Source organism: Lonchura striata, chromosome 21 (assembly GCF_050655825.1).
Source record: "Lonchura striata isolate lonStrDom1 chromosome 21, ASM5065582v1, whole genome shotgun sequence".
In the NCBI taxonomy this organism is placed as follows: Eukaryota; Metazoa; Chordata; class Aves; order Passeriformes; family Estrildidae; genus Lonchura; species Lonchura striata.
The window spans coordinates 1477374-1490502 of NC_140723.1; the positions used below are offsets into that span (position 1 = coordinate 1477374).

The window sequence follows — 13129 nt, forward strand, 5'->3', positions numbered from 1 at the left end:
GGTGATGTTGCCTTTTTTTTTTTGGTCCTTAATAGTTCTACAGTGGTGATGACGGGTAAAAAAATCGTAAGTCTACCCCAGTGTTGACATTTTGGTGCTAGATGAATGCTACCTACATACTGTTTGCTTTGATGTAAGGTTGAGGTTTCATTGAGCCTTCCTTCTGCCATTTCAAAAATACATTAAATATTTTTACTATTTCTATGGCATGTAAGGACACTACAACTCATCAAAGTTGTCTTTTTGTGCTTTGCCTGTAGAGGTCCTACAGTAAAGAGCTCTTTGAGGAGGTTATCTCCAAGATGAGGAAGGCTGGAATCAAGTCTACCATAGCAATAGAGAAATTCAAACTGCTGGCAGAGAAAGTGGAGGAAATTGTTGCCAAGAACGCCCGTGCAGAGATTGATTACAGCGATGCTCCAGATGAATTCAGAGGCAAGTGGAGTCTTCTAAACCCTGCCTGTCTAGGAGAGAGGGATTTCATTTGTTGCAATGATTCCATATGCTACTAGAAACTATATATTGCTTTTCATAAAAACATCTTGCCTTGCATCTTGCTCTATTTCAATGACGTATTTAAGTAAATACAGAGCTAAGAGTTTTTTTAGTTTTCCCTGGGATTGTACTGTCCATGATTGTCCTAGCCATGCTTTGCTAACATGTACCTGAAAACAGTAACACCCCCCTACAACTGAAAATAGGGTGACAATAGGGAAAGCTTAGTCCCAGGTCAGAAAGGGGAAAGTGCTGTGAAGATTTATGTCCATTTAACCATTTTCTCTACCTTCAGCAGTGTACTGGGGACCCTGAGCACTGGTTTTGCAGTGTGGGTTGATGGGAGATAACATTTGTAGCTGTTTGCTCACTGTAATGAGGAGAGCCTTGTGCCCTCAGATCCACTGATGGACACTCTGATGACCGACCCCGTGCGGCTGCCCTCGGGCACCATCATGGACAGGTCAATCATCCTGAGGCACCTGCTGAACTCCTCCACGGATCCGTTCAACCGGCAGACGCTGACGGAGAATATGCTGGAACCAGGTACCGTGGGACAGCTGGCCCTGGCACCTGGGCTGGGGGCAGCAGCTCCTGGGCAGCTCTGTAATTCCATAGCACAGTGCTGAGGCCTCAGCAGAGGTGACACTTCTTTCATTTCAGCTTGCACAGAAAAGTTCATTCCCTCTCCTTTCCCTTTTTCCGGGGCAAAAAAACCCTCACAGCCTTGCTTTCTTAACTCCTGGGCTGAAATACATCATGGTATATAAATGGGAAAATGGCTATTAGTCATGAGGGACTTTCTTATAGTACTGTTACCAAGTAATTTAATAATTCTTTTCTCTCTCTTTTTTTTTTTCCTTCCTAGTGCCAGAACTTAAAGAGCAAATCCAAGCCTGGATGAGAGACAAGCAGAATGACCATTAAAATTCCCTTGCAGTGCACACCACCACCAATGGGCAGAGCAGGGCGTGGGCTGCTCTGGCAGGAGTGCAGCAGACACACTTGGGAGCTGTTGATGGATTGGCATGCCCACGGCACTGGCTCGCAGTAGTGACCACAGGAGCATGTGGACGAGGAGGAAAGCAGCTTCATTCTTGTACATATATTTAAGTGATAACGATGGTCAATAACATGGAGGACAAGCTAGGAAGTTACTTATGTTACAAAACTGTCCTCCAATATGTCACATTTTGGAGTTTTTACAGCTGAATTATTTTAGCAAAGACAAATGGATCAGGGCAGCATCCCTTCAACCTTGTTTTTTACCGCCAGATATCCGTTAATTTGATTGTGGTTAGAACCTTGGACATTTTGCTGCTAAAGTAACTTTTTTCTTTCCCTTCCTTTCTTTCTGTTCTACCCATCAAACCTGCACTGCTGTCTTTTCCTTCTGTAATGCAAAAAAACATAAACCCTGTGAAAATCAAAATCATTCCCCTGCCCTAAAAAGAACATATTTTGTGCGATAACTGTGCCTGCAACAAAGTGTTCATCTTGGGATCGTATTTTTATATTACACATATTTGCCTATTTGGTTTTTAATTGGTGTTAGACACAAGGATAATTTCAAAAGAGCGAAGACTTCACGCGTGGATTTTAATTTCCTTTCCTTGAGATGTCCCTTTCCTTTATGTTGATCAAGATGCTCTGGTACTTGTGAAAAGCCTTGAGATAGAAATGTGTTAAAACAGCTGCCATGAATGAGATGCTTGGGAATACCAGGATTTCAGTGACTTTAAAAAAATAAAATACATTCTTTCAATGCTGCAGATCAATGCTAACTGACAGTTCTGAGCCATTGGAGCTTGTCCACAGAGAGCAGATACCTTTATCCCTGGAGGCTGCAGTTTGAGGCAGGGGTCATTTTTTATGTTGCGTACCAATTTGTATCCATGGCTTGGCCTTACCAAAGCAGAAAGGGTGCAGGAAATGTAGAATTACGTTTTTAAAAAAAATAAAAAAATATTCACAAACATTTTTATATTACTGCCCCCTGCATATGATACTTGAATTTCCTTTTTAAAAAGGATTTGAAACCACAGTGTTTTAAAATTAAGTTGGAAAAAAAAGGTTGTTTTTCTTTTATTTGTTTTTCGCCATGTCTTCTGTTCAATTCCTGACTCTCTTGAACTACAATAAATGATACACACTCGCACAGGATGTTTCCTTCGTCTTTCTTGTAAGAGTGTTGGTGAAAATATAAAAATCAGAAATGATTGGGTGTCTTTGTTCAGGTTTGCTGATAGTGATTTAGGATCTGGAGATAACTTAGTAAATTATGTGGAAAATTTCTGTGCACACAGATACCAGTAATCCTTTACATTCAAGAATGTTCCCAAGCAGGTGCCACTGAGCACCTATTCATAGCTCCGTGACAGCTGGTGACAGCTCCAAGGGAAATTCTGGTTAGTTTGTATAGAATCCAGCATTGACCTTTTAGGTGTGCAAATAACTCTAAATTATAAAATGTGAAGGTACAGTTGTGAGTTGTATCTTTTGTTTGTTTGTGGGTTTTTCAGTGGTACTTCCTCTTACATCATGAATGTGTATTTCTCTATAAGGATGGGAGAAGATTCCAAAGCTTCTGTCTGCATCCACTGCTGCAACAGAGAAGCTTGTTTGTTGGTTTGATAATTATAACCTTCACTTCTTCCACAAATTCCAATCCCCCTCTTCTTTCTCTTCAGTAAGTTCCAGATCAAAACCTGCTCTGCTTTTACCTGCAGGCTCCCAGTCAAGCACCCAAACGCAGCAGAGATTCTGATGTGTTACAGGTTGTGCTGAGTGTGTGTTTTCTTCTTCAGTGGAGAGGCAATTTCATTCTATATAAAAGAAAAACTGTCCCTTCATTATTGAGGATTTTTGTAAGAAATCTCTAGGAATATCTCAGAGTTTATACTTTTTTTTAATGAAGGACAGCTGTTCTCTAGTGAATATGTGTTTTTACTAGAAGATGATTAAACTGGCTTCACCTTATGGGTTTTTTCTGCAAGTGCGTATCATATCTTGCTTCTATTGATAGATTATAAAGTGAAAATTTTATAGTTTTGGGTTTTGCCAGGAGGAAGTAGACATATTCACATTTGGTGTGGGATGTTTTAATCAACACAATGCCCTTTAGAATCTGAATTTATATTTATTGTGCCATTGTGTCAGACTCTGACCTGAGGAATATAAATAGCAAAGTGCATTACTGAAATGCTTTGTCTAATTATGGCATACATCTATCATTTGAAAACATGTCAGTGCAGATATTGCACAAAGGCTTGTGCAATATCTTATCAGACACAAAGGCATGATATAAGTGGCCAAAACAATTTGATCTGGGAAACGAGCATCAAGTATTTCAAAGGTGTGAGCTCAGACAAGTGTTCTCCCAAATTCTGCAACTGTGAGCAGAATAATGAAATGTATTTTAATACAAGCTGCTGAAGTGCAATTCTATTGTGAATCAAACCCCTGTCTTTCAGTGGGTAGTGGACATTTGAGTGACTGAAAAGCAAAGCTGAAGCTGGATTAAAAATCAATTTCCCACAAAAGCATATCGGTTGTGTGACGATTCTTAGTTCAGTTAATTAAATGCTACCTGCAGTTTTTGGTGATTTCCCTTCCCCTCACTATTATGTCATTTACCTTTTTCAATCCAACTATATTACAGAGTTCATATGAGACATCACAGAAACTGCCAGTGGAGGGATTTACGTTTGACCATGTCCGTGTGTGTGCAGAATGTCAGTGTCTCTGAGCTGGGAATGGTTTACCCCAGCAAAGGCTATCTCATACTGCGTTACAAAGTGAGCTTTCCTTGGAATTTACTGTGGATCGCTGCTCTCTCCTTGTCCTGCAGCTCTACACGAGAGACTGGAGAAGTTCCTGGGGCAAGCGCTGATGCTGTAGAAACACAATTCACGACAATTGATTCTATTGTATCACGAATTATCCTTGTAATGGCCCAACTGACATCTCTCAGTTCTCCCTGCCGGCAGCTGTTAACAGCAGCAAGCCAGGTTAATTTAATAATTTGCCCAAAATACATTATGAGGTCTAAAAAAATGACTCGGGCTGCTCAAGAACCGTTTTGAAGGGAGGGAGGAAAGATTACTAATCCCTTCCCTCTGAGCTATCGCCCTTAGGCCTAGTTTAGGATCCAATCCCACTGAATACACGGAGTGGGGAGCTGGGAATTCGCTACCTCAGACCCCGCGTTCCCACAGCGAGAGCGCACCGGCGGTGTCCGGGCATTTCATCCCGTTTGCCCGCACACTGGCGGTGTCCCAGCCCATTTTATCCCGCTAATCCTTATACCCCGCGGTGTCCCGGCCGATTTTCTCCCTTTACCCGCACCCTGGCGGTGTCCCGGCCGGTTTTATCCCTTCACCCTGACACTCCCTCCTGGACCCGCCTCCCCTCACGGCTCGGGGCGCGCACGGACACAGCGCGGCGGGCGGTGCTGCGGCCCCTCTCCCGATAGGCTCCGAGGGCGCAGCCGTGATTTGCATAGCGGGTTCCGATTGGCTGGAGCTGCGCGGCGGAGGGCTCTGTTCGGAGGGCGGTGCCGCTGCGGCCGGGCACCGCCAGGCGGCGCCGGCGGCGCGGCCGGCTGTGATTGACAGGGCGGGGGCGGGCGCACGCGGGCTCCGCGGAGCGCCATTGGCGGGCCGCGCCGAGGGGGCGGGGCGGCGCGCGGCGATTGGCGGAGCGGGCGCGCTCCCCCGCGGGGCGGGCGCTCCCCCCGCGCTCGGCAGTGCGGGAGCGGCGCTGGGCGAGCGCGGCGCCCGTTCCTCCCGGCGCGGCCTCGTTCTCCTCCTCCCCTTCCCGCTCCGTTCCCGGCCGCGGGGGGGTCTCCAGGCCTCGGTGGAGCGGCGATGGGGATGGCCGGGTTTTTGTCGCTGCGCTGCCCCGCCGGCTGCTGACGCCGCACCGCCCGCGCCAGGTGAGGGGCTGCGCTGAGGGGCCTCTGCGCTGGCGGGGCCGGAGCGGGGCTGGTGCCGTAATGCGGAGGGGGAGGCGGCGATGCCGCCGTGCGCATCTGTGGGGCCCCGCGGAGGGCTGAGGCCGGGAGCGGGGGGGATGGACGGACGGATGGATGGGTAGACAGACGGAGGGATGGATGGATGCTTAGCGCTGGGTGCCCTGGAGCTGTCAGGGCAGCGGCGCAAGGGCGTGGGGCCCCGCTCGGCCTTGCCATCTGCCCGGTGCCATCTCCTCGTCCCCCGGGACGCTTCCCTCCCTTCCCTTCCCTTTCTTCCTTCCCTTCGTCTCCCTCCTTCCTTTTTCCCCGGGCGGCTCTTCGTGGGCTGGCTGCCGCCCGCCGCGCTCCCTTGGCTCGGATGGGCGGAGGCGGCGGCGCCGCTCGGGAGGGGCGCGCCCCGCGGGGCGGTGCGGGAGCGGCGCTCGGGGGCCCGGCCCGGCCCGGCACGGCACGGCACGGCACGGCACGGGCAGCCATGTTGGCACGATGAGCCGGCAATCCCCGTGCCCGGGCCGGGCCCGGCGCTCGGGGCCGCCGCCGCAGCGGGGCCATCGCCTGCGCTGGAGGATTCGCCAGAAGCAGATGGTGAACTTATGTCTGCTTTCTGGAATGTAAATGCGTTCATACCAAATTCTAAATTCTAGACGGGATTTCTCTTCGCTTCCAGCTCCTTCGGAGCTCAGTTCTTTTTGCTGTTGCACAATCCGCTGTTGGTAAATAGCCATGTGTGCATGTGATCAGGTTTCAGTGCCTCGCCAAGGTCTGCAGCGCTGTTCGATCTGGCATCTCCACCTGGTCCCGATATAGCAGAGCGTGTGTGTGAGTTCAGCTGGGGGATCATCATCACACTGTCAGCACTGCCCGAGCTTCATGCGGCACCTAAAATTGGCTCTGCTGGGGCCCCTTGGTCAGATACGCCTGCTGCCCCAAACAGCTGTTTTGCCAACTTTCCGTGTGCTAATCTCTGTCCTTGTTTTATTTCTTTAGAGCTCTTGCACTGATTAAGTTACAAGTCATTTTTTTGTTTCAAAGTTAGCACATTTTGTGATTGCAGATATGACACAGTTATCTGGTATATGATTAGTTCTCTTAAATAAAAGTGATTCTTTATTTATGATACCTGGTGGGTTTGGGTGGGGTTTTTTTTTTTTGTTGTTGAATGCAGAAATACAGATTTTGAATGTTTTGTAACCACTTTGAGCTTGTTGCAGACTTCTCTGCATGTATAAATAATAATTTGAATCTAAATCCCTGCTCTGCTTGGAACTTTACTTAAATAAATAGCAATGTGTTTGTATTTTGACATTGCATAAAAACTGGTTTGCCAAAACTTCAAGATACATCCAAGTATTTCAAGTCTTAATGTTTATTCAGATATTTTTGTGAAAGCCCAGTTGAGCTTGTGAAGGATGATTCATCAACACAATTGGGTTTGTCAGCTTGAATACCAATAAACACAAGATATTTAGATTATTTCTCTTAATGACACCTTTTAATATTAAAACCTCACCGTATGACTTACAGGATGGGTGTCTTTAGTTTCAAATAGTTGAAAAACTAGGATGTAGGATTTACTATTTGCTGCTGAAGCTCACTAAACAACTCAAATGTCATCTACCACCTGTTTTGGAGCCATTGGTAGATCACCTCAAAGGCACACACGCAGTTCCCTTCTTGGTTCATGGCTGGATTCATGCAGACTGAACATTAAAAGAGACACAGCTAGTAGATTCCTTCCAAGACATTAGGGAGATGATTCATTCTAGCATGGATGGCAGCTTTCTAAGCCTCTAATGAACATTTTAAAAAATTGTCTTTTAAGAATATTGTTCTTCTAAATCTGTACCACAAACTGTATTGCACATTTTGCTTTTCTCTTTTCAAGTTATGTTTCCACTCTGTAGTCAGCATTTTGTAGTAGGAAGTGGTACTACTGGTAAATGTGATCCCTGAAAAACCAGTTGCAGTTTATTATCTGTAATGCTGTGTAACTTGGGGCTCATTTTGCTTTATTTTACCATTCTGTGTGATGAGGGCAGTGCTACCTTTATAAATTGCTATGACCAGTTAAGATAACTGGTAAGTGAAAAAAACCTTCAAAACCCCAACAGCTTAAATGTATGGAAAGCTTGGCAAATTATGTTTGTTTTGGTCAATTTTCTTAATAAATTGCACAGTGAATTGATATTCAAAACATCTGAAATCCATGTGCAAATACGAGTAGGTGTTTTGCTTACTTCAGCTATGAAAAATAGCAGAGTTGAGAACAAAAGAGATTTTAAATTATACCACATTTGATTTTCCGTCAGCACAAAAGTTAGGGTTGGGAAAAATTGGTAACTGCAGAAGTCCAGCAGGTAGATTTTGATGTTGCAGATGATTTTGTGATCTGTTCTGTGAGAATCTCTTCACAGTTGAGTTTCAAACAAGTCTGTCATTTAGCCTAGTGCATATGGAGTCTCTGGAAATGTGACTTGCAGGCTTTCTTATTATGAATATTATGTTTAGAGATACTTGAGAACATAAATATATATATAAATATATATACATCATATATATATATATATATATATATATATATATATAAATATATATAAGTAAATTATTTCTTTCATCCCACTCTATTTGTCAGCTTCCCAGATATATCTGCAGAAACTAATGCAGTGTTCTGAGAGTTGTTTTTATGAAAACATCAGAAAAAATTCTGTGTGGGACTCCACAGTAAGAAGGGAGGACAAACCCCCTGCATTTCATAAACAATATTGTAGAACACATTGGACAAAGTAAATTGTGTCACTGTGAACTTGACAGAAATGGCCGTTTTGCACCTGACAGATTGTTAAATAGGGTTTCATAAACAGGGCTCAGCGTGGCCATGTACAGTGACATTGCTGTTCCTAGCAGCAGCCTTCAGGGTCGGTTGAATAATAGCTGTGGGATGTGTCGGGATTATCTTGTCACTTGGCTGTGGGGTGAGGGCTCAGGGACTTGTGCAAGGGGAGGGAGGAAGAGCCACAGCCACTGGCTGGGTTCTGGGGTGGAAGTTTATAAAGGACTGGGTGTTTGATAGTTTGTTCCACACAAAAGTTCCACAAAAGTAGGCACCTCTGAGAGAGAATGTCTCCAGAACGACCCAGAACATCATGTGGATTCATTCCCAGTACTTTCCTGCACTGTGTTCAAGATTTATTGAAGCTTTTTAAAATTCCGTGCTAACCCCGAGCTGATGGTGTGGCTGTGTCATTAATCATTGCTGAACCAGTTTGCTGTACCAATGACATTGAGATTCAGTTGGCTTGCTCCTAAAGACATTCTTCTAGTCTGATGAGATACCTCAGGTACCTGTGAAAATAAGAAATACTTTAAATTGCTTTTACTTGGGGAAGTAATTTAATTTCTGCCTTTACCATGTGATGGCATTAATGAAGTATTGCAGTTTTATTAAAGACTTCTTGTACTGTGGGAAAATGTGTCATAATGTAAATTAAGCATATATAAGTACTTTTACCAGGTGTGGAACTTACTTTAGATCTGAAATGCATCTCCTTTATTTTCTGCTAGTAATTTCTGTACTTCTGTGATCACAAGCCCTGAAATGAGCATTTCCCCAGATATGTGGTGTATTGATAACCAGAGGAGATGTCAGGATTCCTGGGTGCATGGTTGAGCAGAGTTGAGTTCTGCCCAGGGTCAGTTGGGTTCCAGATAGGAATGCCTGTGTTGAGTCAGACCAAGGATTAGTCCAGATCTGAGTCCTCTCTTCAGCAGTGGCCGCAGCAGATATTTAGGATATAAGGATAAATCAAACACAAACAATGTTTTCTCACTACAGTCATCTAGATTCTGTGTGTCTATGCCGTGGAAGCTTTCCTAGCCAAGGATAGGAGCTTTTTAGTAGAACTTATTCTTTGAATCTTGTTGTGTTTTGAGGCTGTTAGACTTCAGTACTGACCGTGTCCTGTGGCAGGAAGTTGGACTTCTCAGTAATGGATCAACTGAAAACCTTTCTTCTAATGGAAAAGGCTGGTTGACACCAATACAATCAAACCAGTCTTTTGTAGCCCTACATTCCAACAATGTCTCAGACACGCCTTGAAGTTTGGATAGTGGGTGTCAGGGATAGTTCCCTGCAACGAAAGTGCTCCGTCATTTAGATGTGGTAGGATTTGAACAAGTATTTTGATAATGGAGATTAATTTAATGGTGGACATTTGCCTGAATGTAGATAGTAATATTTACCCTGAAGGCAATAATTCTTGATTCCTCCTTGTCCTTACAGTGTGTCCTTTAATCAGCAGATATGCAAGTAGTTGATGAGTTGTTATTTCCTTGGAGAAGAGGACTTTCCCAGGACTCCAAGAGGTTCTCTAAGGGTACACCCTTTTCTCTGGAGTCATATGTATTTAAAGTTAGTGTGCTGTGGCCCATGACACTTGGGTTAGTTTTAATATTATTGCTAAAGCATTGTGGCAGCAAGGATTGGCAGTGTGAGAGCCTGGGTATGGAGTATATAGTCATTGCCTCATGATGAAATTTAAGTAGCTGTGTCTTTACTGCTAAAATTATCTTTGTTAGGTTAAGCCTAACACATGTTGTAACCAGATATTTATTTTGGTATTGGCATCCTTACTTTCTGGAAGAAAACCAAGTATTGGTTTTCTTCCAGAAAAGAAATGTATGAAATTGTGTGAAAACCAAATATTTGTACACTTCAAAAGAACTGCTTTAGTTGACAGAAACTTTTGACTAAGTAGACAGTGAACAGGTGCTGATAAGTGTATTTTCAGTTCTGGCTTTGAAGTGACACCTTTTGGGGGTAAGGGAGGGTGATCTGCAAAGCAGAAATTGCATTTATGAAGTAACTTTGAACCTTCCTAATTTTATCAACATCTTGAATGTAATACCTGTAAATAACTAAATGATATTTTTCTCCTTAGAAAACACCAACAGGAAGGATAACTTGAAAGGCTCTTGGCCACTTTCAATTCCTTGACTGTACTGCCAGCAGCCAGGATGTCGGGGGCTTCAGTGAAGGTGGCTGTTCGGGTCCGGCCTTTCAATTCCCGAGAGACCAGCAAGGAGTCCAAATGTATCATCCAGATGCAAGGCAATTCAACCAGTAAGTTCATTTTAATTTTGTAAGAGTCTTTCTCTAGTCTCAAACTTTTGGCTTAAATATTTTCTTCTTTCAGACTGAGTACATTGTATCATCTAGAATTGATCTTTTATTTACTCTGCTTTTCTGAGGCTGTTATTACAAACTAGATTATCTCTGAATGTGACTAAAAAGTCTAAATCACAAGTATCTTGAATTTTATGGAGTTGTTCATGATGTTTGCTTCTGCTGATCTGAAAATTCTACAGAAGGATTGAAGTACCAAAGTGAAAACCACTTCATGAACTTCAGTGTTTGGGAATATCATGTGGGTAGACAGATAGAAGGATACATTGCCACATGATAACTGTGGGGGTACGAGTCCTGCTTGGATCTGGTGCTTTAGTTCTTGGTGTGCTTATTCTGCAGTATGTGCTTTTGGCTAAGAACATAATTTGGGTGAGAAAGCTGAGATGAAAAGGATATCAAGTTTTATGCTTTCCAGAGCGGACGTCTAAATGACAGCAAAATGACAGACTACGTAAAATCATCTTCTTTTCTAACCAATTAGAAGTATTAAGCTATATAATTGTTGTGAGTGTAATTTGGAGAACACTGTTCTGTGGGAAACTGTGTGTGGGCACACCTTTTTTGATTGTTGGGCAGGTTGTTTTTCATACTTGACGTCAAGGCAGTATTGACAGCATTTGAGGGAGTGGCGCTCTTCATCTGCAGACCAACAGCTCTGCCTATAAACTGCTCTTCTTGGGGCAGTTTCTCATTGTTAGGTAATCAAGTAGAGCCATCTTGTCTGCAGCTGTAGAAAGCAACACTCCACGAGTACTGAGTTATTTCGCTGTCTGATTGCTTGAGTGTTTACTCATGCCTGTTAACACAAAGGAGGTTTCATACAGGCCTCTCCCATTTTTTTTAGCCAAGGTTGTATGTCAGCCTGCTTGTGCTTCTGCAATGGAATTTACATCCTGGTTGTGGTCACTTAAATTATATAGTGTTTATGGTTTCATTGGAAGCGAGGTGTCATAGAGAAGAGAGCTTGTTTTTTAGTGCAGAAAGTTCTTGTCTTTGGACCTTATGTGCAGTGCTACCCAAAGAAGCTTTTTTGTGATTGGATTTCAAAGTTTCCATTTAAGGTAGGGGTGGGAGGAGTTTGAAGTCATCTCATGTAGAACAGCTGCTTGTATCCCATCATTGCATATCAGTGTAGAATGCAGGAACTGTAGACTTCATTACAGACATTTGTTATGGAAATTCCACCAAGCTCTGGGCTCCAGCAGCACCACTGGGTACCTCTGCAACAGCTTTTCTTGCTGCAGTCATCACAGCAGTAATTTTAGATGTTTAAGGTGTTTGAATTGCAGGAGCCTGTGGAAGCACCTTGTTCATGGCACAGCAGCAAGGGTGACCAGTCAGTGTCTGGCAGATTAGTTTGTCTGAGCTGGAACTGTGGCCTGGGCCAGGCACTGCTTCTGTTTCTGAATGCTAGAGCTGCACATCAGTTTCCAAGGAACTGCATCAGCCTGCAAGAGGTGGAAAATACTTCAGATTTATCTAATTGGAAATGTCTTTACAGAAATTACTTCTTTTGCTGTATTTTATACTCTGAAGTGCTCTAATCTGCAGCCTTTTATTTGAATGCTATGGCTCTGATCAAGCTGGGTGATGTGACAGATGGTTGGGTTTAAGTCATTGGGGACATTACAGGCTGTGAAGGGAATCATTGGTTGCAATAGTTAAACATTGTTACATTCTGTGTTTCCCTGTATTTCCATCTTAGAGGAGAAATACAAGAAAGCAATGGACAGAGGAGTAGTTTGAACAGAAGAGGATTGTATAATAAAGGATATGAATAAGGCATTGTTTGGTGGGGAAAAAAACAGCAGAAATCTTCTCTCCAAAGAATCTTCCTAACCAAGTTGTATGACACACATAACTTCCAGCTGAAATTCTTCAGCTGGTATGCCTTTAGGCTGTGTGTTGGATTTGGGGGGCATAAGTGCTGTTCTGCCAAAGATTCTTTCATTTTCATGATACTCAGTTTTTTGCAGCCCCGCAGTTACATTATTGAACTCCACATTAGTAAGCTCCAAACTTGCTGACTAAAAGCTGAGCACATAAAGTGACATTAGTGTCGCTTTATCTGAGACTCATATCTGATGCAGCAATTTGAAAATAAAGGGAATTCAGTAGTAATTCTAGACTAAGGAGTTCCTGCTTCAGATGTGCCAGTGAAGTGATCAAGGTCTAGATATCTTGCCTCTGAGAAGGTTATTTTTTCACTTGTGCACTGATGAAGTTGACAGGAGGCAAACCTGAGAGGATGGTGATACACTGAGTAGGGACTATTTTAAGCCTCCAAGGCAGTTAAAGTACCCTTATCTTGGAATTAAAGCCTAATGGACTGTCGTGACACCGGGTTGATGAGACAGTGTGAAGTCTGATAGCTGAGAAGGGATTTTGACAGTTACTTGAACTTTAATTCTGTATGTATTGATTGACCGTGCTGTTCTGCAAATCCTTGTGGGTCCTGCGTTTAAACTTTGTCC

General features: G+C 43.6%; 2 protein-coding genes across 15 annotated transcripts in view; both read left to right on the plus strand.

Annotated features, from left to right (window-relative positions):
- Positions 1–2653, plus strand: part of UBE4B (ubiquitination factor E4B) — a 34674-nt gene extending 32021 nt beyond the window's left edge. For 3 of the 4 annotated variants that reach the window (XM_021537806.3, XM_021537805.3, XM_085558400.1), the window contains 3 exons: positions 261–435; positions 895–1041; positions 1364–2653. In XM_021537806.3, coding sequence (XP_021393481.3) covers positions 261–435; positions 895–1041; positions 1364–1422 — 381 coding nt within the window. In that variant the 3' untranslated portion in view covers positions 1423–2653. Of the gene's footprint in view, positions 1–260; positions 436–790; positions 1042–1363 lie in introns of those variants that run through there. The other variant, XM_085558401.1, reaches the window with a different exon arrangement.
- Positions 2654–5241: 2588 nt separating this feature from the next.
- KIF1B (kinesin family member 1B) overlaps positions 5242–13129 on the plus strand; it is a 73909-nt gene continuing 66021 nt past the window's right edge. For all 11 annotated transcript variants that reach the window (XM_021529815.3, XM_021529821.3, XM_021529818.3 and 8 more), the window contains exons 1-2: positions 5242–5431; positions 10408–10589. In XM_021529815.3, coding sequence (XP_021385490.2) covers positions 10484–10589 — 106 coding nt within the window. In that variant the 5' untranslated portion in view covers positions 5242–5431; positions 10408–10483. The remainder of the gene's footprint in view (positions 5432–10407; positions 10590–13129) is intronic.